The 27,762-nt window shown below is 34.8% G+C and overlaps 1 protein-coding gene across 4 annotated transcripts in view; it reads right to left on the reverse strand.

Moving 5' to 3' along the window:
* Positions 1-266: 266 nt before the first annotated feature.
* Positions 267-27,762, reverse strand: part of PIBF1 (progesterone immunomodulatory binding factor 1) — a 125,569-nt gene continuing 98,073 nt past the window's right edge. For 2 of the 4 annotated variants that reach the window (XM_087758094.1, XM_087758095.1), the window contains exons 16-18: positions 23,317-23,401; positions 3,893-4,072; positions 871-1,489 (exon numbers count right to left, since the gene is read on the reverse strand). In XM_087758094.1, coding sequence (XP_087614220.1) covers positions 1,433-1,489; positions 3,893-4,072; positions 23,317-23,401 — 322 coding nt within the window. In that variant the 3' untranslated portion in view covers positions 871-1,432. Of the gene's footprint in view, positions 357-870; positions 1,490-3,242; positions 3,271-3,892; positions 4,073-23,316; positions 23,402-27,762 lie in introns of those variants that run through there. The other 2 variants (XM_087758096.1, XM_087758097.1) reach the window with 2 other exon arrangements.

Genomic DNA, 27,762 nt, shown 5'->3' on the forward strand with positions numbered 1-27,762 from the left:
CTGCATATGGGAGCTGTTTCACATGAAAGACGTGTTAATGATTCTATTCACATAAAAATACAAGTTAGATAAAACCCTAGACTTCAGGAAACCAAAGTTTATTCAGGAATGTCTGTACAGATAGGTTTGTGAGCCCAAAGGTTTGTGTATTTTTTTCCCCAGTGAACACCAGTTAGTCTAATAAAAGATATTACCTCTGTCTACACACTTGGCCTCCCTCACTCACAAAATGATAATTTTAATCCTGTGATGTGCAATTGCTAGCATTTTTACCTCACTCTCTGAGAATTATTAAAAAAAAATAAAGAAACTGAAGCTTACCTGGAGCAGAGGAAGTATTGCTGTGCTTCAGCCTGCTGTTTGGAAAATGAAGAAAAGTGTATCTAGGAATCATAAGCTTGATATAGCTCAGTATTATATAGTAAATAATTATTGTTCATGTCCAGGTAGGAACAAGGAATCAGTTGAAGAGATATTGTCAAAGAAAAAGGAGGTGAGAAAAAGGAGCTTCCTCTTAAATGAAATCTGAGCAATATTTTCAGTATAGTCACTTAAACAATATCATCTATATTTATGTTATATATAGAAATGTACCATATGCACTCAAAAGTGCTTTAAAATATTAGAGACCTTTTCTATAGTCTAAATAGATGGTCAAGTGGAATAAATAAGTAGACTCTGTTCTTGGAAGATGTGGCTTATTTTCATACAATTAAATATGGCAAGTTATCCATTTCACCATTACATGCTACAGTACTTACACATCATAGTTCTATTTTTATTATTACACTGACGTAACTACACTAGAGCAAGTGTATCTAGCCCATTAAGTATCAGTGCTGATAATTAAGATGTATTTTATTGCTTCTTTAGAATATTTTTCATGCCTATTTCATAGAACAAATAACATCAAATGACAAACTATACAAATCAAGGCTGATAAGAAATTAATTTTTTTCCACCTGACATTAATTTCCTTCATAGAAAGTAGGATATAATCTGATGCTAACTCATGTATATTTTTTTAAATTTCTATGAGCCAGAATAGTTGCAAGGAATGTGGCATGAAACACAGGGTCCAAGAAAAACAATATAAAAAAGCTGAAACATGCATTAATTTGAATACTCTGAATAACACGCCATTTAACTGCCCAGATTATAAATGTGTACAATATGCTAGTGTTTATTTATCTTTTAAAATTCAAGTATATGTTAGTAAAATCATTGCGTGCATTATTTCCACACATTTTATTCACATGACAGATCTAAAAATTATTTTATGACGCATAAGATCATTTGACAGATATAAAAGAACAGTTAAGAACAAAACAGTTGTTTGCTTTTATGGTAAAAAGGGCATCGTTATGGTGAAAATAACTTTCTTCAAAGAAAAGCTCCCCAAAGGATTATTTTGGATAATTTTGGAAAAATGCTATGGTGATGTTTTCTTCCGGAGTTTCTTGTACCATACAGGTGCCTCTTTATTTGTCTGTAAAATAAAGAATGTTTTAATTGTGAGACAGTGAAAGTCAGAAGAAAAACATGCAATCTACACTAAAGTCTCTTTCCTTCCTATGTAGTTCACAGTGATAATTGAGTTCTTTGCTTAAATGCAAATAAATTAAAAACAAGACTATGCATTTAAAGTTATTATTACTACATATCTGTATTAAAACCTCCCTATTTCTGGGTTATAAAAATCAGATTATACAATAAGAAGTAAATGATTTGTTTTAAAATATCTATCACAGTGAAAACCTGCATTAACTGTGCCATAAATAGATTTCATTTGAAATAGCATCATCTGACTTTCCCATTTGAGAACGGGATGGAACTCAGAAAAGAGATCTTAGGTGTGCCGTAATTGACCAACACTTTATGCAGAAATATATTTCTTAAAAATACAATTAAAAATAAAAGAATTCAGCAGTTCTATGACAGTGTAGAAAGTATTTTAATTGCAGAGAATTATCTGTGGGCAACTTTGCCTTGCCTTCATAATCCTATGGGCTACTGCTACACAGTCAGGATTGCATAACATTCTTGTGGCAAATTCAGTGGTTTGTTGTCTAGAGTAATAAAACTAAAGAAGTGGAGGTCAAACAAGGTAAGGACTATTGTGCTTTCGGGGTTGGGTATAATCCCTTGCATTAGTGAGTACTGTCTTTTTTGTCTGTTGTCCCTAAACTTGTCCCTTTCTAGTTCCGTTTTCTGTCTGCTCTCTATTCGTTCTTTCCTCCAAGACTTAATAATCATTCAATTTAAAAATCGACTTTATTCAGTTGGCCTCATGGTGGGGGTTCTCATCACATTTTAACCTCCATCTTTCTCTCATTTTGAAGATTTCAGTTACAAAAATAAATCTGCTCTATTTGTGCAAGCTTTTAAAATTCTAGAAATTGACCTAAATTGGCAGGATTTTCACAGGACTACTAACTTTTTTCCCCATCTAAGAAGAAACCCTGCCACCTGTCCATTTTTGGTTCCCTACTCCAAAGTCTAGAATTTTTCAAAGAGAAATTGGTCACAATTTCTAAATGTAAAAGCATTTTTTCTAGATTCCTACACCATTTCAATATCCCTAAGTAAGACAGGACAGATTAAACACTGAAACCCTGGCTCATCTATGCAACCGAATTATTAGCTCACATTTTGGTTGTGTTTTGGATCACTGAATAGCTCCATCAAAGACAAAGTTTGGGCCATATTACCGAAAGGACTGTGGATGAGACAACACTGGGTATGCCTGTGTTTAGTCTCATAACACTATTCAAGCAAATTTTGAACCCCTAAAATCACCAAATGTCCTCACATCATGTCCAAGAAATGCAACCATTTCCTACATTTTGTATTATAAAACCAGTACCTGATATGCTGCAATATAAACCTCATATTGTTTAAGACACTGAATTTTAAAGCCTCCATCAGGAAAAAAAGGAAAGAAAAAAAATTACATAGATGTATATTTGGACCAAAATAGCACATATGCTATGCAGTGTGGATACAACTAGTCTACCCTAGAGAAAGGTAGCCTCAAGAAGTGTAAATAAGAGGCATGATTTGTTTTGTGATTCAGCATTGCAGCTTGGCTCTCTTAAATTTATCAGACACAGTCTGATAGATTTATTTATCTTTATTTATTTATCTCTGTCTTATTCAGACACAGTCATAGTCAGACACTTCTAAACCATTTTCATGAAGCTTTCAAATACTAGAGGCACTAAATCTGAAGCAGGTCACTTGTAGTATTTAAATCCAAGCATGTAGTTTCTAAAGGAATAAAACAGAGTTTTATAATATCAGGTATCCTTAGTAACAGAAGTGATATCAATACTGTGCATGTATTTTTAAATATATATTTAGATATATACACACACACACGTTAATATACATATATACATTAATATAAGTATACATAAATACATTTATTTCTTCACTCCTGCTCCTCAATATATATATACACACACTCAACTCATACATCATCAGGGTAGACTTAAAATTGTATACATAGTCTGTGGATCCCTTCGGCTATTAAAATTTTGCTAACCACTCTTAACCTGGCAGTGCTAGGTTAATGGTTGGACTTGATGATGTTAAAGGTCTTTTCCAACCTAAATGATTCTATGATTAATATTGTAATATTATAATGGCATTTTTTTAAAAAAAAATCTAGTTTGCTGTGAACTTAAGATGTAGAAACTACCAAATAGCTAAATAACATCATAAACTGTAATTTATCTCCTCAACATTGACGATTCCCATAAAGAGCTGCAGATATTCAGCTGAATTAATTATACATCTCCTTGATGTAGGAACCCACATTTTTCTTTTTAAAAAGTGAGGAGAATTATCAAAAAAGCTTATGGCACTTAACTCTTATCATAGTACTTACAAATAACGTTGGCTTAGGTGTAAATACATTTTCTTCTTCATGTTCTGGCAGCAGTTTTACTGAAGGGTTTGATTTGTTTTTTGCAGTCACACTTTTTACATCAATATGAGACTGAGGTAAATTTTGTTCATAGCGTTTACCATGTAGACTAATTAGAATCTGTTTCATTGTGGCTAGTTCCTATAAAACCACAAAAGAACAATGCTAAGTTATTCAGTAAAGTTACATTTGAACCTATTAAATATTTATTTGTTAATAATAAATTTATATTCATCAAACTAAATGTGTAAGTGGATCAGTAAATCTAACAAGAATGAACATATACTTGCAATAATTAATAAGATTACTAATTTGACACTAGTAAAAGCAAGAAAATAAAAAAAGCACATAGGATTTATACAACTCAAATTTTGTATTGCTTAAAGGCTGTAAAAGAGAACATTTACTGTGTAATAAGGAACCCACTATCTCTTTTAACTTAAGCTTCCATTTAATTTAAAAGAATTCTTTTGAATTTGTTTTGTCAGGCTGAGGGAGTTTACAAATCTAATTTGAATGACTGTGACAAATTGTACTTTTGAGCACTAGGTCTTGCACAGAAGTCTTATAAATACTTTACTATAAATATATATGTGTCTTTATATCCAGATCAGAAAAGAACAATCAATGAAAAACCTTAAGAGGACCTACAGCAAAAATGGGATCAGAGTAGAAAGGAAATTTTGTGAAAAATAAAAGTTCCATCATAGGAAAAGAACAACAAGAACATATAGAAATCCAGACTTTTTTGGATGCTCTGTAATTTGCTTTGTAAACAATTTGGATTAATTAAAAAAGTAACCTTTTCTTACTACTTAGCTGAACAAAACAGATTATTCAAAATGTACAGTAGAGTGAGAAAGGAAAAAACATAATATTTTGTGACTTTAACTGGACATCTTCTTTTGTCATTTTGCATCACCTAGTGCCTAATGTTCTCTCCCCCCACATGTAATGGGTGTAATTACTATAAAATAAGTTACAGAATTTAAAGCATTATTTATTATTATTATTTATTGTACTATTATTATTTAGAGCATTCATTATTGCAGAACTAGAACAGCAAGGTCAGTAGAAAAGCCTTTCAAAGTAAATTTTAAGACAATTTTACGTTTTTTTTTAAACTATTAATGTTTTTGTTTGCTCGCTTTTTACAAATGCTGTTGTCTTCAATAAGCCATACTGTTAGCGTATTAGCATTCTATGTAATTAACATTCTATCTTATCTCTCAACCAGAACAGTGTAACTCGTATTTATAGCTGAATGACAAACATTTGTTATATCTTACCTATTTCTTAATACTTGCCAGAAAATTACATTGATGCACATTCTATTTTCATTGCATTATTAGTAACGAGTTAAAAAAAAACCCTCAGCCTTTTAAAACATTCCTGCCATATACCTTCTCTCTGTCCACTGCTGCCTTTAATACAAGATACAAAGTCAAACGAATCATGTTGTTGCCTTTAAATTGTCCCACACTAACTCAGTTATATGAACGGAGGTTACACTCCACAGACCAGCTTTATTGAGTGTACAAATTGTTCTTGTATCTCAGTCATTTAATATTAACTATTTGCATAATTCAGCCATGTGTGGTGGCATGTTGAAACAGCATGACTGCAGAGCAGCTGTTTAAAAGGACTGCATAGTTGATGCCAACATGTTTTTCAAAGTTGTAAACTCTGCAAAGATGTTGCCAAAGCGACACATAGACAGAATTTCTTGATGAAAATAACTCAAGCAAGTATACAGCAAATAAATACACCATCACAGGAGATTAAATTGTACATAAACAATGTTTTGACATTAACAAGTGCTGTTCCTATACTTAAACTGCGTTATTCTGTCGACCAAATCGTTGCACGTTTGAACAAGGCAAAACCCAAAAACTGTCATGCAGATTTATTTCAGAAACAGAATTGAAACCTGTATATGTAGGGTCAAATTCTCTTGTGTCAAGATCCACTCAGCAATCTAAGGTCTTCTCTACTTCACGGAATCTGTCCCGTACTTGACAGCCCTGCCTGTTTTCAGACTTGGAATACGCTCTGGAGAGTCAGCTCTCACATGAGCTTCCCCTGTGACAGGAGAATTATCTAATTTGAAGCTATGGGAAGGACTAACAGGGAGTGGGGATGACAAATTAGCCCACAATGAATAACTTATTTTGGCATCACAGCCAAATTTACCATGAGAATTTAGCTAAAGTTGCCTTAATATTTGTTCTAAAATCCTTCCACATTTAGCGAGAAAGGCCTTAACAAACTTGGCAAAATAGCACAGGAAACACTGAATCCAATAGAATCATTGGTATGTGTACTGCTAAACAAGAAAAGAAAATTGGCCCAACACATTTGCAAGAGATTTGCTGTTTTCAACCAAGGAAATACTGAAAACAAAGTTCTGTCTTGAACTGTAATAATTTTACCCATCTCTTTAGATTTCTCTGCTCCTGAACACAATCTTAATTCTTAGCTTCACTTTTCAATTCTAAACAAAGAGTCGTTAGCACTACCTGATACTTTTAGCATGCTACCATGATTCAATAATATTTTCCAATCCTAAAAACTGGCAAGTTGGTCTAGAAAGCTAGCAAGGAAAAAGAAGCTCTGGAAATTGTGCTTAGCAGAAATATGTGAACTTGTTTCAGTGTGAACAGGACCTTGAGAAAAAAGGGGAAAGTAGGTATAGGGTTCAAAATGGATGGGGAGAATCTTTTGTGTAGGAGGACATGTATTAGTTTCAGGATAAACTAAGTAAGGGAAGATGTGAAGAGAAATGGATGGTTAAAATTTTTATACGTTTCTACTGTATCATGTCCATGGTCCTATGTCCAGGCAGAGCTATGCAAATTGTTTACTTACAATATTCCCTTCAGTTACTCAGTGCACTGTAGAAACAGTATTGCAAAAGCTCTGCATGTCCCAGTTTCTCTGTGGAGGTATTTGGTCCTTGCCACGCTGGCTCCTGGACGTATAAGCAAGCCATGCTACGCAAACTGTGTGTCACTGTGTTGAGGCTTCCAGGTCTGAGGGCTTTGGCTTTGAGAGCCAGACAGCAATCCTTCTTGGGAGGACTATGAGTACTAACACCTCTGGATTCACCCAGCTCCTCTCTGTGCTGGCTTTACAGCTTCGGTTTCATTGTCCCAAACTTTGGCAACACAAGCACCCACTCCTCGCTTACACAATATTCTGTGGGGATGTGGCAGTACAGATACATGGAAAACAATGCAGTTAGCAAGAAAAGGTGAGTTAAGATGAAACAAGGAAAAAATTAAAGTATGCAGCTGGCACGAAAACACTGTTTATGTACAGTGAGTGTCACCCATACAAACAAGTATCAGGGCTATACTCTATTATTAAATATTTTGAAGGCCTCTCCACAGAAACGTGATGAATTTTTGTTAAGGATGTTAACCTGCTCTGCCTACCAGCACAAATGCCAAAAAACAAAGTAATGAGCTGTGTGACACATTAAGTGGGATTTAACTCAAGCTTATAACACCTAAATTTGTGTGTCTAAACTTAAGTATCTACACATGAGCTGGGAATCTAATTTTCCATTACAGACAGTGTAGCTTGGAAAGTGATTCAACTCATTCAGAAGTGGACACCTATTGGTGTGTCAGCCAAATCGCGTTGTAACAACACTACCCATATTGACTAGGCTGCTGTTGACTATAAAGCAAAGTAAGATGCTTAAGTCACTGCAGACATCTCCATTTAGATACCTAAATTTAGTTGTCATAAACTAAATCCATTTCTCACCTCAGTCTCCTTATCATTTACTTTTCTCGGCCTTCTACTTCACCTAAAACAACTTTCATCCTGAATAGCCAATGTGCAATCCTAATTCCCCTTGGACACGTATTTGAAGTATCAAATTGCTGTGTTAAAAAGAACTGCATTTTTAGAACAGGCATTCACGCCACAGATTGTCTACTCGTATAAGTTTCCCTAAACATACATAGGTTCATACGTTAGAACAATCTACCATCCAGTATCCCATTTCCTTATGCACGTTAATTCACATTTAATGAAGATTACTTGAACTACAAAAGAATCATTGAAATTTTTGCATACATAACTAGAAAGTAGCCAGAATTCAAAATAAGTGATTAGAATGAATGGACTGAGAACAATGAGAGCGATGTAGCAGGAGATGAGGTAAAGTAACATGTATGGCCTTGTAGATAGTATCAGAAGAACTTACTTGCTTATTTCAATTTATTTTTGGTACTGTGATGTCCAACGACCTTAGTTAAAAATAGCAAAAGCAATTTTGTGTGCCAATACACAAACAGAGAAGGAGTTATTTAGGTACAGACAAAGGATAGGCACCAATCTTTTCCATTATGTTCATTAATTAAAATGTTTTCTGTTTTGGGATTTTTCCCTAACTCTACCTTGTTAATTTATTAGGCTGAATGCTATCGGTGCTGTTGTGGAACTCCTACAGTCTGAAAAAACTCTATACCATATTAAAATCATCAAGCTTTAAAACAGTGTTACAGGAACCAAACCAAAGAAGTGTCAATCATTTTTAAAAGGTAAAGTAAAAAAGGCAAAATAGTTGGATGCTATCTGATCATATTACTCGTATTTCAGACGAATCTGAGATTCTTATTATGATGTTTGATCTTGAAGCAAGTAAGTTATATTTTATTTAAAATTGTTTTTATGTGTTGATTATGGATAATTGAAATAGTACCTAGAAAAACGGAGACTGAAGATCAGTTTGGGAATATGAAGGATAAAATTTGATTCCTTCAACTAGCAATGCAACTAGAAGATAGAGACAAGCAAATGCAAAAATAAGGCATGCAACGATATAAAATATAAATGTATTTCAAGTTATAGAAACTATAAAGGGATCTCTATTAACATTGCTTTTGTTGTCCTTGATACACATTCAAACATACGTGTACCAGAGAAGCATCTTACAGTTTCCTAATTCAGTACTATAAAAATTCAAAATTAGTATAATATTAAATACTATAACAAAATCGTAACTTACATAATCAAAACAAAATGAAAAAGAATTGCCTGATACGGAAAATGATTGAGGAATAAAAAGGAATGCTGTTTTATCAAGTAAATAATTGAAAAAGTATATGAAAAAATTGCCTATATTAAGCACAATAGATATTTATTAAGATAGTAATTCTTTTTTTTTTCAGTGGATTGTCAACAAGTATAAAGATTTTTCTTCTTGCTGTCGCTGTCACGTAACTATAATCAAAGCAAGAAAGAATCCTCTGTGCACTCAAAAGCTTGCAAAGGCACTTAACGTTATATATGTGTGTCTATAATTATAATAAATATGTAAATTTATAATAACAGTTAAAATGATATTTATTTATATATCATGCTCTGGAAGCAGATGCAGAATAACAGTCTCAAGAAAAAGCAACTGGCTTACAGGAATCAATTACATAAATGTCAATTCATATGTTCTTATGGCAGGGATGTCTTGCACCTTCAAATAATCCCCATACAATGGTCTTAAAAAGAAGCTTTACATAGGTCAAACTGAACAGTTGGAAATGCTCAGCAGGAAGAGACATCTGCCTTTCTAGCCTGAAGATAATTCATTCTGATGGTAAATAGAATGTTTTTTCATATCACTAAAATCATCACAGAAGAAGCCAGCGGGTGTCAGGTCCATTTGGCTCCTTCCTCATGCAGTAAAGCCCATGGTTACTGCACTCAGAAAAATATCCTCTAAAGCAAAAGTGACCGTAACAATAGCATGTACAGTTAACTGAACCTTTGCCATGACAAATGGTATTCTACTTTTAGCTTTACATTTAGAATTTATGATTGCAAACTTCACCTTGGATTAGAACTCCATTTTGAAGCAGAGGACTTGTATTGTGGAAGCTGAACAAGACATTTGTCCTAGAAAATGTATCATGTTCTGGCAGAACCACTGAATTTTGATGACTGACAAGTGTTCCCAAAGAAGGAAACAGCGTAAGTTCCCAGTAAAAGAATAGAAACACAGAAAAGGTGCTAAATACTATAATCTTTAAATAAGAAAACCAATTTCACTGACAAAACCAGAAAAATCAGCTGAAGGAGGGATAAAAACAGTGGTTTGTCTCCCTCAAAGCTGCTGATCAAAACTTAAGGTCTCTCAGAATTTGTGAGTCAAGCACTAAGATGATGATTTGAGATGTGTGTCCCCACCCCCAATCTGTAAGTCTTCTGTATTGTTAGAGTAAAGCATGTATGTTCAGGACCTCCTTTGGAAAGCTTGTATTCCTCACTTTTAACTGCCATATGGTCCCCATGTGGTTAAATTATAACTCAAAATAAAAATATGTATCCAGTCTGGAGAAACTTGAGAGATGACAGCACTGTCTTTAGGTCCAAGAACAGCTGACTGTACAGCCCCCCTTGCACAGAGGGGACTGGACAAAAAATTGCTTCACGGGAGACTTAGTGCACTACACCTTGAGTCCAGAGACTGGACTCTTCTCAATGTGGGAGCCAAATAGTAGGTTTGAGTTTAGCAGTCTGGTGACTGTTCTGGCTATATTAACTTCTAAAATAACAACAACAATAAAAACAATAGCTATAATAGAACATGCAAGTGAGGGAAGACAGCCGTACTGGGATGAAAAACATGTTCGTGCCAAGTCAATGCAATCTGTCTTCACATGCACATATCCTCCCATTTAGGCAGGTATTGTAGTCTTCAAACAAGTCAGCACAGGGAAAAGCAGAGTTCAGAAAATGAGGTTATGGGTATGTTAAAGAATACTGATTTGAGAAACCTAAACCAGTATTTAAGAATGCTATATCCATTTGGTAGTGTTTTGTAAAGAGGACATTTCAGAAATGATTTCTCAGTCTCTCAAGAACTAGAAGTTCATGTTTAATATACAAATGTTCTTGGGAGGATTCAGAAGAAAAAAAAGAATAATTTTATACTTCCTATAACTCCTTCTTGAGAGAAAGTGATCTCAACCTTGAAAAGGGTAGGGCAGGGTGGTTCAGAAGGAACCGTCTTCACAGTTGTCTGTCTCAGGGTGTTCAGTAGCGTCAAGCTTGATGGGCGTATAAGGTGACGGTAGAGAAAATACTAAGGATATTGTCCTCTATGAAGTCTGTGTGTTTTCTTACTTGGATCCTTCTTAGGTTCCTACTGTGATTTTCTGTGAAAGTAAAGGTGTGTTGAAAATAAAGTTGTATCATTTAACAGCTGATACGAAGATGGAGAGGGATCTTTTTGAGAGCTCTGGTTGCAGTTCAGCTTTGGAACACGTGACCAGATACTTGGTTGGACTTCCTCACATTGCCCTTTAGATATCTTCAGTAATAATATTTAAACCTAGGCAAACTAGCTTGTCTGAGTACTCTATATAGCTATTGGTGAGAAATTCATAGATTACAATTAATTTTGCTGATTTTAGATGAGGACATGGTAAATCACACTGTAATAGTGCCTGTTTTTCTTTTCTGACTAAAAATGCCTAGACGATTTTCAGATGTAGACATCTACGCTACAGATTTTTAAAATTAGGCAAGATCCATCTCTGCTACTTTGTCACTCGACTTGACAAATGACTTCTCAGATCATCTTTACACTGGTAGTACTCTTTAATATCATTGGAGTTCACCAGTTAAAATGGAGATAAACAAATGGAGCGTTCTGTGCAGATTGTTGGCATAGAACATCAAGTCACTGACATATTTCTGGAGAGCAACAGACCAGAGAACCGAAATAGAACCTGGTTCCACCTTTCAACATGTGCAATGACTTGCATACAGCACTTTGAAGAAAAAAATTGAGTATGGTACACTCAGAGAAAGGAGACATATATGTGTCATTATCAAGGAATGAGACTGTCGAGCAAAAGTAGTACCTAGAATGTCTCCTCTTTAGAAATACTGACAATTCACACAAAGAATTATTTTAAATTGTTCTTGACAGGTTTTATTTCTGCCAAACAGCTAGAAACACACTGCAGAAGGGCTGTAGCCTATAACCTGGGATGAATTATTTGTCTCCCTTTTTTGGCAGAAAGTGGAAAAAAGACCAACGCTATTAGCACAGAATTAACAACACTGGACATTAATATTAATGATGACAAAGTGTGAAATAGTAGAAAGACATTCTGTAGCGTCCATTTTGACGGGAGAGCAAAATGAAGCAAATGGTAAGTCAGTCCCTTCCGCTATTTAGGACTGCAGATGCAGTGGCATGAATGGTGCAAATTCAGCTTCAACAGTGGTATGCTCTGGGCTTGTGCCTATCAGGAGTAGAACCTACATGCATAACAGAGCTCAAAGAAGATTTTAACAACCACCTATGCAATTAAGAAAACATCCCAAGTCATGGTTTAATCCCTCATTGTAAGGCAGAGTGTATTTGACATAGTTGCATCCTCAGCTGCAGCTGTGCTGGAAATACGAGAAGCCAGAAAGAATTCTGGTGTGAGATTTGCACATATGGTCATCTTCGGCACATGGGTACACACTGTAAAGCTGGGAACTGGAAAACAGTATGAAATGTCCTGATCAAACAAATGAACCTGATAACTGGGTGGTGGAAAGATGCCAGACCATATGCAGGATGTTGATAGCTTCTCTGCACTACACTTAATTCGGGAGTTCTCTATATCCCAGCGCGTATAAAAACTTAAAATGAACTGACAGATCTGTGACTATATGCATCTGCAAACTAATTCCAGTTTTATAAGGTGAATACATTAGAACTGGGGCAACAATAAAATGGTCCAGTCAGTGAACAGCTTCTGTCTTTTTAGATACATAAAAACCTCTGCCTATTTCAGCTGTATTTAAATTTGTTCTTAACAGTTAAACCTAACTTCTTAAGAAAAATAGGAAATAATTTATCTCATAATTCAGAACTTGCATGTCAAATTCTGAACGTTTTTTTCACTTTTTGTATTGAAGATCAGAAATATATTTGCAGTTATAACTAGGACTAAATCCCCAAATATTTGTTTTTAATCTGAGCCATTGTGACATTCATTTTCTCAAATTCAAGTTTAATAAAAAGCATGCTTTCTTGAGTAAGTTCTACTTACAGGAAACAGATGCTAAAAATGTTAATATGTCAAAACAGCCTTATTAGCATAAATTATTATGTAGAAGTTCCTGTATTTTCTGAGAGGGTAACATTTTAGTTTGATTCTCCCTGTCTCTGGTATTTCTTACAGAGTATTTAAATTCACTTTCCACTTGGAAATATTCAAATGCTACCATAAAGTGAACAAAAGTAAAATTTTTACACAGATGGATAAGCAGCAGAATGTGATGGAAATATTCATAGCCAATACAGGAAAAATGAATATAACAGGACACTGGTTAAATGTTCAGAAAATCTGAACAATTTGAGATTGTTCAACAGCCAACAATTTCTTGTTTAAATGTTTATCACTTTAATTGATTCTGGCTCTCTCAAAAACATATAATTTAAAATACACATGCCAATTGCATCCCATAATCCATAAATAAGTTCTATTTTGCCTATGAAAATTCCTATTTTTGAGAGCAAAAAATGTATTTATATTTGACATAACTAAACCCTGTGTTATTATCATGGTTTCTAAGATTCTAAAAAAAAAATAAATTGCTGAGTAGAAATCACCATTTAGTACACAATTGTTTAGTGTATACCACTGTGAATGGAAAGATAATTCTTTAAAAAATATTTATGAAAACTAGTAAGACATTCTGAATAATACAGGTCCAAGAAAAGAATGAATGTACCCAGCTGTTAAGTCCTTCCTCTTCCTAAATTCAGTACTATTTGGAAATACAAGTTTTATTAAAGCTTGACAGCAACAAAATAGATAACAAAAATGAGAAATACTGCTTAGGAGCGTATTTTTCCATGTAAAAAGAGAGCCAGAAACTTCTCTACACTTGTTTAGCAATGTAAATGTCACTTTGTTTCTCCAAGCTTTAAGCTGAGAATAGCTCCAGGGCTTACTTGTGATGCAGAAATGTCCCTGTAATCTACTTAGAAAACATGCAGAACGTTAATAGAAACTAGAATCTTGGAACATAAACGTAGTGTAAGAAAAATGATAATTACTCTGTGGTTTAACATTTAAAAAGAGAGCTAAGCATTGTACATCAGCATTTTTTTTTTTTATATAAAACAAGTTGCAGCACATAGATGAGCAGGAAGTCATTCACTTTAGAAACACAAATAATTTTGACATTATCATGTACAATCTTTTACACAGAAAAGAGGGGAAAGAGGCAGAGCTAGAGATTGTTTGAAGGCACCTGTTACCAATCACTTCTTTTCAGTCGTGTCTTCCCAACCCCTGCAGATATTCCTTCCTTCCCCTCTCCCCCAACAAAGCAGTTTTCTCCTTTTATCCACTAAGCTTCCACCCCTGATTAAACACGTACTGCCCTCCCCCTTATGACTCCAAAGCTTTTTATGAACCTCTGAACTTCTTTCTACCTCTGTTTTTTGCAGATGGCAGCTGTTGCTACTCTCCAGGTTCCTAAATCCAACACATTGGCTTTCTGTCCTAGGTTACTTCTAGTCAATCTTCTTCAGCATTACTTAATTACAGCTAAGGATAGTATTAGCCATACTTTACAGTATGACTAATAATAAAATGCTGAAAACTCATCTGGAATCCTCAAGGTCATTGCTGAGATGGAATGAAACTCTGGGCAAAGAGAATTTAGCAGTGAGGGGCAATCCCCAAGGAGAATACGAAACTAAGAAAGATAAACATGAGAATATAGGAGTAACTAGTCAAAGTAAGGTAAAGCACAGATACTTCAGGAGACATTGCTTCTCCTCAAAAGAGGAAAAGAAGAATAAAAGCACCTGTCTTTTCTTTCACTTTTGTGGGCCAGATAAGAGGATAACTATTGAGAAGTAACAGGGTTTTGTGCAGGATACTGACATGAGTATGTGCAAGCACAGAGACTACTAGATTCTCAGACACTGGAAACTTACAATTTTGGAACAATATCACAGAATTGCAAATGCTTCTGGTAATTCATGTGGCCATGTTTAAAGTATAACATTCATCAAGATTTATATAAATCCTTCAGAACCTTAGCCTAATCATTTATAGAAGCTCTCTGAAAAACTCTTAGAGCCATTAACAAACTATGCATATCCTAATAGGACTAATTAGTAGCTGTTCCTCCTGCTTGATCACGTGGACTCTGTCCAACCTTACGTGCACTTGGAAAATGCATTTGGCGATCATTTATTAAAAAACAAAAAAAGAAGTCAGATTTTCTGCATTTTAAAGACAATGAAATAACTATTTTCTGTTCTTAACTTCACCTTTCTATCTCATTTGTTCTGCCTTTTTCTCTGTTCTTACTTATTACCTACACAATGCTGCCTTATGTTTATCTCTTTTTCTTGCACCCCGTCAGATCCTCTGTTTGCTTGGACAAAACAAGCTACACTTTTAATCTCATTCACATAAGAGCTCCAGCCTGCTGTGATTTTTTTTCTCCTTTTTCAGAAAATATAATATAAAAAACCATAAAATATCCATTCTACAGTTCAAATAAAAAAAATTATTAGGTTTCATTTTTAGGAGACTCACAGGACTTTGGAAAGTGGCCTTTTTCACGAGTTGTGGATTAAAAAATGAATGTAAATGTACATTCTCAGAACGATACAGAGTGAAAACATAATTTGTTTGTGAAACTACTTCCAAATTACAATCAGGTCACATATAAGAAGATGACTTAGAGAAAAGAGTTAATTTTGTGTCTAGTTAGGAAAAATAAACACTAAGGAGATTTTCTTTTTGGGCTTTTGAACTGAAACACGTAAGGAAAGAAGAATGGCTGTGATTAAGATACTGCATTAGGACACATGAACTCTTAAACTCTACCACAAACTCTGGGGAGTTTTGGGCAAACCACTATTTCTTTCATTGTGGTTGTTGCTTCTGCAAAACAGGGGTAGGGATACTTTTCCTGCTTTAAGTTGTGAGGATAATATTTGTGAGGTGTTCAGTTACTGTGGTGAAGGCCAGAGAAGTATTCAGTTACTAAACAGGATTATTTTGACATATTGTTAAGAAACCGTGAAAACCTGGAAAGGGGGAAGAGATACATGGTAGTAAAAGAAAAACATTAGGTTTACTCATAAATGGTGAGTTATACATCAGGTTTGGAAAGCTTCTGACCTGCCAATTGGAAAGTAAGTTCAACATAACAGTCACGTACGACATAAGCATTTTAATATTAACCTGGTAGACTATTCTCAGCAAGAACAGCTCAATAAGAGTTTTTTATACTTTAATATGTTTTAAAAAGAATACGAGCTTGCAGTGGCTAACCTAAATAACTTTTAACCTTGTCTAGTTGAAGATTCATACCAATTCAGGTGAACATATTTAGACAGATTTAGCACTCAACTCAATTAGAGCGACACAACAATTTACTGACATAAGCTCACTGGATTTAAGTAAACAAATAGCCATCAAACCCCATGTGTCTGTATCCATTTAACTGATTGATATCAAATAGGTTTATTTAAACTACTACTACACGTTTTCTACTTTGTCCCATAGCAGATAGCCAGAGCCTGGTTTCTGGTTGCTAACTTCACTTGAAGAGCTTTGGCACAGTAACACATGAATGTGTCAATAAGGCAGGTGACTAGTTCAGCCAGTTTACATTCTATCACTTGTATGCACAGCTGCTAATGTATCACAAGTGCACAGATGTGTAAAGGAGATAAAATATCAGCAGGTTTTTGTATCTTTTTAACCAGTATATAATATTCATGTGCTGATAACTAATCATGTCTGCATAAACAATTGCGCTGTAGGAAATTAATGAGTATTATAAACAGCCTTCATTTGCACTGTTTATGTCATAAATTTTACCCTTTTATTTCTTACTACAATAGTTTCATAATATTAGTTTTACTTTTCTAGATTAAAAATTACTGTATTGCCAGACTACATTGCCAACAGGTGATTTCAAGCAGTTTAAAAAAAAACGTAGTGTAAATTTAGTTAACTCCCTTAAATTCATATAAAAGGAAACTGATCTTAGCACTTAGTAGAATAACTATTTAAAGCCTTCTATTGGTCTCTCTTACACCACTGTCTCATTTTTGTTTCTTTTCATGCCTCCTAGAATATTTCTATATAAAACATAAAAAGAACCTCTCCATTTGTTACACTTGCTCTGTTTTTTTTCCCCCAAAACCAATGGATTATGAACTACACATTGAAAATATAAACAACACTTTGTTAATTTTCAAGATTTTAGAAGTCAGTTTCTACACTCTGCACTTTAAATTGGAAAAGCTAAAATAAATAGATTTAATTGTGCACATTATTGGTTTTCTTTACTATGATATGTCTGCATCTTAAATATGTGAAGAAATAGTACAATGCCATACATCAAAGCATAGCAAATTTATAACCTCTTAAACATAACCTCAGAAAATGATTACTAAAATTTCTTGCCAAACATCTGAGTGCTGACAGACTGCCCTTCCAAGTTTTCATCTGAAGTTTGCAAGCCAATGGATAGTCTAAAATTGCACTTCTGATGTTCCAAAATACTAACAACTGCATCAAGCACGAAAGGCAATGGAAGTGCCAAGATCACAGAGCTCACGGTAAATATTTCTTTTAGTCAAAGGCTGACTGTTGGAAGAGAAGGGAAAAAAAAAACAAACCCAGATAAAAGGAATCATGGATCAAGAGCTTCAGCTAAAAAAGATTGAGTGGATTCATCCCACTTAACTTTAGCACTTAACAGAGAACTGTACTTCGGTGCCTTTAAGTTATAGATTCCCATTATATGCACAAAAGGATAAAGTTTGGATGCAGATAAAGGATAGCACAGAAGCTTGGTGTGCTACACTCTACAGTTTTGGACACAAAATGCCCTCTTTTTCACAGGTAAGTAATATTTACATATAAATATTTTTACTTGCTGTTTTCTTTGCTGGGCCCTTTCCAAAGGTAATTGAAACGGCTAACCTAACAGACAGCAATTCACTTTTGTGGTTTTCTTTTTTTGGTCAGGTTAGGTTTCTGTTTCGTGATCTGAATTGTCCCAGTGCAGCATGAGAGATAGGCCAGAGCTGGTACAAGAGGGGGAGAGAGAATCAGGGACAAAGAGGTAAGGCATTGTTATAGCTATTGGGTCAACTCGGGCATAATGTATAATTTCATCTTGATTTATGCTTTGACGGAACATCCTTCTTACTCGTGCTGCCCTGACTATACAAAGACACTAGGGCAACAAGGGTCCACATTTGAGGGTATAAGGTAAGTGCTGAAGTTAGAGTGGGAAGAATCAAGACCACAAGTCTTTCTTTTTTGTGTGGTTTGGTTATCCACAGTTATAGACGGTCAAAAGTGCAAAGTTCAGCTGATTAAAAAGAGAACACGGACTACAAATAATAATGCAAAAAAAATCTGGATTTGGAATATCCTTTTTTTAAAAAACGAACACTGTTTACTAGAAGGTTATTAATGGGAGACCCCATTGTTCCTCCAAACAATGTTCTATGCTCTTATGATGGATCTGGAAAAACAATTAAAAGCCCTATTGGCTATCTACACAAAACATATAAAATTTCTTAGTCTGAAGTCAGCTGAAAAATTTGGCTGTACTAACTGTACTTGCTGTCATGCATTGAGGGGTTTACAAATGGCATCGCAATACTGCATACCCCCGTTCCTTCTGATAGCTAAAAGAGGGCAGCAGCACTATGAAGGCCTTATTACAAACCTCTAAGAACATAATCTCAGCATGATCATGGATACTGATCATTCACGATAATGCCACTGAACTGCCTCTCAAATAGTGAAGTTTGCATTTATCCATATGAAGAGGATAAGAAATTTTACCATACCAGCTGATTCTCAATGATCTAAATGAGAAGCTAGATTAAAAAGTTTTCCACATTCATTTACTAATTAATTCAGAGAAAAAGGAAATAGAAGACCAACAAACAATTAAGAATTTGGGCCAAGAATATAGCCTAAAAAAAAAAAAAGCTTCAATTTCCTGTATGAGTAGACTCAACCTTTTTAGAATATGTATAGTCAAATGACCAATTTTCACTTTAATTTCCCACAGCAAAATATAATCATCATCAAATTAGCTGTCTACATAATTTGGAATAATGAACTATTTTATTACATGAATATCTAGTGTCATTTTTTTTCCTGTAATAAAAGAGCTCATGTAAGAGCCCCATATGAATTCTTCCAAGATTCAGACTTTTAACATTTAACTTTTTTCTTCCAAAATTAAAATACATGAAAAGAAGTAAGATTAAGCTTGAATGTATTTCTTTATCTAAAAAGTGTATAAAATGCTGTAATTACCTCCAAAGCAAGCATTATGAATCCAGCTGATATCACGAGCAGATAAAAGTAAAAAAACCCCACAACCCTTCAAACTCTAACATTTCATTAAATAAAAAGAGTTAATACAGTCTGAGACCACGCAGGCTGGAATACCTAAGTCAAAACTGTATACTTACTGAAACGTGTCGCTGTAAGACAGCATTAACATTGTTTTGGCATTTTGCTTGTACTTTTAACTTACCTAAACTTCAGCTTATGTTAACTATGAATATCTTGGGTTTATATGTTCAAGAATTCTAATGGTTTTACTTGCAAACAGGAGGGCAACAAGGTAATTCCTAACAAGACATGACAGTTTAGTATGTGCAATGACTAAGGACTGATAGTAATCATATTACGTGATAGCATGTACAGAACACGTAAAACCGTAATTCCTTTTTTTCAAATTGCATATATCTATATTTACAGATTGCATGTTACTTCTATTTAAAAACACATACCTTGTCTAAATGAAGTCAAATCTTTATTAGCCCAAGATTAGAAAATTTTGATTGTCTTCTTCTATTACCGGGGATATTTACTGTGAAATTGTGATGTTCTGCATATTTAACTTTTTTATTAAGATAGCAAAAAAAAAAAAAAATTACTTGAAGACTAATTCACTCTAGACTAAGTTGTTCTATCCTATTGAAAGATTTCAATACATGAAGTAATTGCCTTTTAGAGAAATTCATAAACTGTGAAACTGCTGGAAGAGGTCTGCATTAAAAGTAAAAAATAAAAGGCTGCATTAGGAATAAACAGAAACGACAAAAGTTAAACATACACACACTTGTTATTTTCACACATTTTCCTAAAACAACTTCAGCTTATTTTTGTATTTCTTAGGGTTTTTTTGTGCCTTGTACTGGCATTTAATAATTTTCTTCCCCCAAACATGCAACTTCTTATGTTTTTTTTTTTTCAGTATTTATATCCTTATGTGCATAGGTGTCTTGAAAAGACATTATCACTGGTAGGTAAAACAATATGACTAATACGGCCTATTTTTAACAGATACAAAAAGAAATTTGACAAAACTGTAATAATTTTGGAAATATTTGCTCAATTTCTTAACATCCAGGGTATGAGGTACATTCAAGATGAAGTCTGTTTCAGACTCAAAGCTTATGAAAACTTTCTTTTTTATAAAGCCTGCCTCACTCAGTCTTGCTTGCATTGTGGCCACAGTTTGAAAATTTTAAGTGGTGAAATGACATAAAGAAGCAAACTGCTGCATATCAGGAATAGTTTATGTGGGTAGTCATAGGGGCTAACATTGTTCGGATGTAAACAACGTCACATAGCTTTGAGTAGAAATGTTATCGTTTTCTTACAAAACATTGTTAAATTTTACCTTTATCACAGATTTTAATCTGCTGCAATGCATGTTGGTTGATACGACACTACTAAAACTAGGCATCCAAGGCATAACTACTTGAGAGCACAACTACTTGGGAGCAGCACTACTTGGGAGAGAAGTAGGAACAGGAAATTTTGAAATAAATTAATTTGAAATTAGCCTGCCAAGGGCACATCATATTGGAAATTCAGAAAATTCACTACATGTTTATACAATTAAGTCATGTTTCCTCAGAATATTTTTCATATCATTAATATAATGATATGATAATGCATCGATGTAATGGTAAGGCTTATAAATTATTTAGAAATGCTTTACATGTTTTCTGTTACATTAATAGAGAGCAGTGGGTTTCAGATAAACAAAAAATCACCACAAAAAAAAAGAAAAAAGCAAACTCAAATATCACCCAAACTGAACATTTGCCTTAGTCTCAGTCTTGAATTTGAAATTTAAATGTATGGTGTGGATACAGACATCTGAAATAAGAGCTATTGAATGATTACTTCTGATGCACCCACAGATGATCCCGCCAGGTCAATGACACCTGCAGTGTGGGGAAGCATGTTCAATTGCTCTTTTCTGTAATGAGACTATTTTAATCTCTATGCATGAAACTTCACAACCACTACAATCAATTCAGAGAGTTAAATGCAAGAACTATTCTAGGGGGAAACTGCATCAGACAAACACGCAGTGCGATTCAGCATAGAAAGTAAACAACTTAAGAACTGTTTTTACTTTTATTTAAGGTCATTGTTTCACATTTGAGATTTGTGCTCAGGGAATAGAATTAGTACAGTTTTCACTTAAGTTGAGGCTCATTTAGACTCAGCTGTCAGTAAAATAGTTTTGGTTCAGTTCTAACAAAAAATGGTTTTGTAACTGGTCAGCAGAGACAAACAGGTTTGGACCAATTCACAACATGGGGTTTGGCTTACTGATCTAAGAAGGGAATTTGGGGGAATAGCAAGGAAAGGAGATGGAGAAGAACAATTTTGGAAAGGACTTCAAGAGGTGCATGGATAGTCCGTTTTCTATGGAAATAATGGTATTAGAATGAGTGATAATGCAATCTCAGGATAATTTAGGGGAGTTGCACATTCCTTGAAAGGAATATCCCCATCTTCTCCTCTCTTCCCAGTCAGAGAATTGCAAAGGTAGAAGTATTGATATAATGACTCTATGATGTTCTTCCTGAACAGGTAACAGGTTATTTAGGTCCCATTACTTTATACATATAACTTCACAGAATCATAGAATACCAGGTTGGAAGGGACCTCAAGGATCATCTGGTCCAACCTTTCTAGGCAAGAATTTGCACAGTCTAGATGAGATGGCCCAGCACCATGTCCAGCTGAGTCTTAAACGTGTTCAGCGTAATGGAGTCAACCACTTCCCTGGGGAGATTATTCCAATGATTGACTGTTCTCATTGTGAAAAATTTACCTCTCGTGTCCAATAGGAATCTCCCTAGGAGTAACTTGTACCCATTACCCCTAGTCCTCACCATGTGACTCCTTGTAAAAAGGGAGTCTCCATCTTCTTTGTAGCTCACCTTTAAGTACTGGTACATGGTGATGAGACCACCTCTAAGCCTCCTTTTCTCAAGGCTGAACAAGCCCAGTTCTCTCAGCCTGTCCTCATATGGCAGGCTTCCCAGACCCTTGATCATCTTGGTGGCCCCATCTCTGGACCCCCTCCAGCCTGTCCACATCTTTTTTGTTGTTTCTCCTCACATTCATAATTTTTTGATTCATTAATGTTTTATTTTCTCTGCAAATCCTTGCCAAATCATTCAGGAACTCTGGAAGATCATTTAACTACTGCTCATGGCCAGCCTTTGGTTTTATATCTTCAATGTTCTGTAGCTTCAGCAAACTTTCTATATTACTATTCACCCTTTTTCAGATCTTTTGTGCATGAGATTCCTTTGGTAAACTTCATTTATTTCCATCCTTTGTTTCAGACATTTAATCTGCAGAAAGAATTTCTCTCATGTTCTATGACATGTTAGTCTCTTAAGATTGTTTAGAGAGAAATCTTGACAAAAGCCTTTTGGGAATCCCCACATAGTGCATTTACATCTAAACTACAACGTTTTGCATACTTTTAGATCTGACAGTGTATTTCAGAAGTACCCTGACTCTTGTCTGGAGGAAACCTGGGTGACTACCGTCCTGTTTCCTCTCCCCAAATCCTATTTTGGAGGTGAAAAGAAACTCAGATGTGTGTACTGGAAATTAATTGGATAATATTTTGTCCAGGCTTTTGGTCTGGATGACTGTGGAGCAGGGAGAGATCCTGGGGCATACTGTGGTAATCTGCAAGGCCTGCATGTGCATGGGTACCAAGTTTATCACCTTTACCTAAATATTTGTTAAATGCTTGCAAACGCTAAACACTTTGCCAGGCATGTCTGTTGTATGCATAATAAAAGAAAGAACAGTGAGACTAAGTCAACAGAGAGAATTTAGCAACTGAGAGCCTCCTGGGTGCCTGACAGACATGCTCACCTGTGTTTCTGAAAACGACACAGACAAAAAAACCCCAACAAATCAAACCAAAGTAAACCAATTTTTTCCCCATGGTTTAAGGCTGAGGAGACAAAAAATGCACTTATGGTAGTAATGCTAAAACAGGAAGATTACCTCACGGTGATTTAGGAGTCTCTCCAAATCTGCTGCCATTTGGTTCTTGACACGCAGCAAAGCTGTCTTTTCTTTATTTAAAAGACTGGTAGAAAGAGGATAGGAAACACAGTAATAGCAACAGATAATCTCTTTTAATCTTATATTCTGCCTGAAACATGCATTTTCTAAAGCTAAATACTGGCAACAATGAAAATCTGCTCAAGTAATTGTATCAAATGATCCTTCTTTATGTTCAGGCATTGGAATTTTTATAAATGGGCCTGAATGCACTGATACATACGAAATCTTATTTTAGTCAAACAGAAATACTATTCAAAATCTTCGTAAAATATGAGGGTTTTTTTGATTCTCTGAAGGGTAATTTAAATTACCACAATCTTCTGTTATTATCTCTTGGTTTCTTCTAGGCAAAATGAGCTCATTTATAAGCAAGGTAAGGCTCCTTATATCTACACTGCTATATCAAAATTTGGATTGCTTTGTTGTATGCATCACTAGTAGCAGCACACACTGTTCTCTCTGTATCACTTCTTTTGATACTACTGTATTTAGAATTCAACAAATTCTACTGTATTTAGAAAATAACAAATAGAAGGAAGAAAAACATCCAGCTCTCTCTTTTAGCTGTGTAGTTTCTGCAGAAATTGTAAATGTATTTTTGCCATTTTTTATTTTATATTTCAGGAGAATGCATGGGATCAAGTTTGTCTTGTGAACTGAGTATGAAAACTGTTTTAGCATGAAGGCATGCTTTTATAGCACAGTGTCAAGTTTAACTTTAATTGTTCTTTGTTTTCTTAGTTATAGAATATGAACATTTGACATGTTTAGCATACACATTCTGATTCTAGGCAGCAATTCTAATATAATTAAACATATTTTCATATTTAGCCCCAACATCAGTTTCCAACAATAAACTTCAGACTAATGCATACATAATGCCAGTATATAATCTAGTTTGTTAAAATAGCCACAGAGATTTTCTTGGAAGACCAATGTTATATATGCCATTATCATGACTTAACTAAATAGGGTGTACAATATAAATTGTAACATAAATCAACAACTATGCAAAATGCAATTCTGTATATGGAGTGCAAATATGTAGTACTGAATACAGGTCAGGAGTTCAAAACCAAATGTATTAAAAATTTATTAATGGAATGGAGCAATTACATATGTTGGAAACACAAATTATTTAATATTCCGAGTATTTGATCCAGAAATGATCAACAAAATAAATCATCCTTTTCTTTAATTGGCTGTGTATCATCTGCTGATTTCAAATAAGCAACATTGTCCTTTGCCCCAGAGATTTTCTGGCAGTTCCTTGCAAGCTCTGTACTGTAAATTATGACTGTCAATTCCTTCTAGGCATTCATTAATTCTCAGAAAAATTGTATGCTTTAGCCAAATTGCTTAGTTGTCTGAGTTTTTTAAAAGGAAAGTAATAACATTTATGAAAAACTACAAAGATATTTTAGTATTTTCAAGAGTTTTTCCTGTGACATTTTTAATCATGATGAAATTGTTGTACTATTTTTTTCCTGGGTTCATGTGTTATAACTTACTGATATATCAGGCTTTCTTGGATTTCTGTACTTCCTAACAGCATAAACCAATCCATTTAGAGAACGACTCACAGACTTCTTAGAGAAGCAATAATGAAAGTTCCTTTATGCCTTAAATAGTGTACTGAAAAAGCATAAACATCAGTGTTCATGACTAAATGAGAAGTTCATGTTCAAGGTCCAGTTTCATCTACAGAAGAGAACCTATTCTTGTTATACTAGTTACACCTTCTGAAACCATATAACATGACCGATCCATGTGGAGCAGTTCTCATTTTCTTTGTGGTCAAATACAGGAATTAGACTGCTACGTAATTCAGTAGCACTTGATGTGTTTTCTGTCATACATATGAATATACAAGTATCAAAGCACATGCAGACCACAGATTTAGTAGTTTTGCAATAGTTATGCTTTTTCATCACTGCAGATAGAAGGAAATAATTCATATACTTCTGAAAGAACACTGCAAAAGAGGCATATATACATTTAACAGAGCAAGAAAGCAGCATTACCAGACACAACGTTAATAAATTCACACCTGTAATGACCAAGTAGAGCAGAAATTCCTTCAAAAGTTCAATTCTGGGAGGAAGACTGACCATTTCAGCCCCTGCTATGGAAACGTTCTGAATGGACATCCTGGATATCAGCAGTCAAGGAGGTTCTAGCTTGAAACTACCCTGCACTTCCATCAGACAGTAGTTTAAACAAATCCAGTTTTAACTGGCAGTGTAACAAATCAGAGAGCAGCTTTACAGTTCACTTCAGCTGACCTAAGTGAAAACTGTTGCTGGAAGATCATCATTCCCTAACCACATACTGGTAACCCGCTCTTTGTGTTGGTACTAGAAAATGTGTGACCAGGTGCATAGGTCACTTCACTGATCTGGATGGAAGCTGGAGTCTTTTTAAAGGTTATTTTTCACATGGATCACCAAAACAACTTGATTTACCATGTACAGTGGAAACCCACAGCTGAGGGTAAGGATGAGACTGCTCCATTTGGTGATGGAGTGCCTTAACTGTCTTACCATGATTCTGAAACCACAATCTGTGAGACTAGACAAACCAGTTTCTCACACCTGAGCTCAAGGGTTATAACTTCCATCTGAAGAGACAGGATCTTCTTGACCATCTTTAACCATACTTTAACATCTTCATGATACAGACATGTATAAAAGTACTAAACATTAAAAGAAATCTTCCAATGACTTCTTCTGGGGTGAAAACGTGAACACTTTGGAGAAATGGACTGTGTTGAAATGATCTAATATCCCTGCAATTATTTAACAGAACAAATGGCTTTTTTTTACACTGCAGGGCAAGTGTAGACCATGCTGTGCTCCACAGTCCTGGTCACTGACTCCTCCATCCTGAGTGTGGAGAAGGTGCCCTTTGTGATACATCATGTAACTGTGGTCCCACAAGTCCAGGTTGGAGAATTAACTGAAAAGCAGTGCAGCTCCTGCTTTTTCTGTGTGCCTGGGTTTCCAGAAGAAAGCAAAATGTCTGGGAGGGGATGAGGGGATTCAGTTTCATTCCATCATGTTTTCAAAACCTACCCATGTTTGAATCCAGGTACCAGGAATGCAGGACTTACCATGGAATACACTTGTCATATTCATACACATTGCTCATAGCAACCACTGGCTTGTTTTGTTTTGCTTTACTCAGGATCTAAAGCCAAGGTAGCTTGGATATCATAAGTAAGACATTTTTAGGTGACTTGATTTTTCTGGAGAATGGAGACTAACATTTCCCAGTCTCAGACTTTTAAAGCCTTTTGAGTTTGGGCAACTAAAGCATCTTTTAAATCTCTGGTCTAAATATACTAGCTACTATCCTGTTCAGAAGCTTCTATTATTAGATGTTCTGGATAATATACTTATGCTGGACACACTAAATAAACATGGTTTTATATATTACTTGTTTTTATTATTACTTCTATTCAGTTTGAAAAAAAGTAGGTTTATTTTTCAGTGAACTATGCACCCCAAATGCTATAAGAAATAAGGATTGTGCCTTTCTGTTAGTTTCACATTACAGCATGATGAAGTTGAAAACTGAAGTCCAATCTTGAGTTATTTTTTTGCATTTTATGTTTATATACAAATATTACCATCAAAAAAATCAAACATAGAAATACTATAGGTGAAGGTTTTGTACATAAAAGTGAATATATAATATAGGCATATAGTACAGCTATCCCATCTCTGCAAATTACACATGAATAGCTCAGAGCAGACAGCTAATTTTTAAAGTCTAAGTCAAATTTTCTTTTTAAGTCATGTAGTTAGAGAGGGAGGTATAAAAAAATCCTTCAAGTAAAAGTTCTTTAGAAGAGAGAATACATGAAAGATTTGTGATCTCTCATTGTGCGGCTAAATAACCACAGATCAGATTTTTAAAGGCATTTAGGAGAGTATTGCTTAATGATTTTAATTGGGAGTGCTTCAGGTGGCTTAAAAACTCATCCATGTAGTGTCCAAATTTAAAAGAAATTACTTTTTCAAATTGTAAAAAAAAAAAACCCAAACAACTTTTAAAAAGTTGTAATACGGGTCAGAAAACATTCATTTGTAGAAAAAAAAGAAATATATTTCTACAAATTTTGTTTGAAGCACTTCTCAGGTGAACTGTAGTAGTGTTGGAATAGATGATGCATATTTCACAGAATAGTAATGTTCTCATAAAAAGTTCATTGCCCCTTCTGTGATGGGAAAAACTCAGGTAACACTGTATGCTGAGCTTTATAATGCTTGGACGGCAATTAGAGAACCCAAAATGTTTAGGTAAGGAACATTTCAGTACATAGCTTCTTAGTGAGCAAAATCCTTGTACTGCTTCTAGATTTGCCGCACAGTTAGGCTT

Source organism: Nipponia nippon, unplaced genomic scaffold (assembly GCF_047370975.1).
Source record: "Nipponia nippon isolate SJK-2023a ecotype South Korea unplaced genomic scaffold, ASM4737097v1 scaffold_2, whole genome shotgun sequence".
Taxonomy (NCBI): domain Eukaryota; kingdom Metazoa; phylum Chordata; class Aves; order Pelecaniformes; family Threskiornithidae; genus Nipponia; species Nipponia nippon.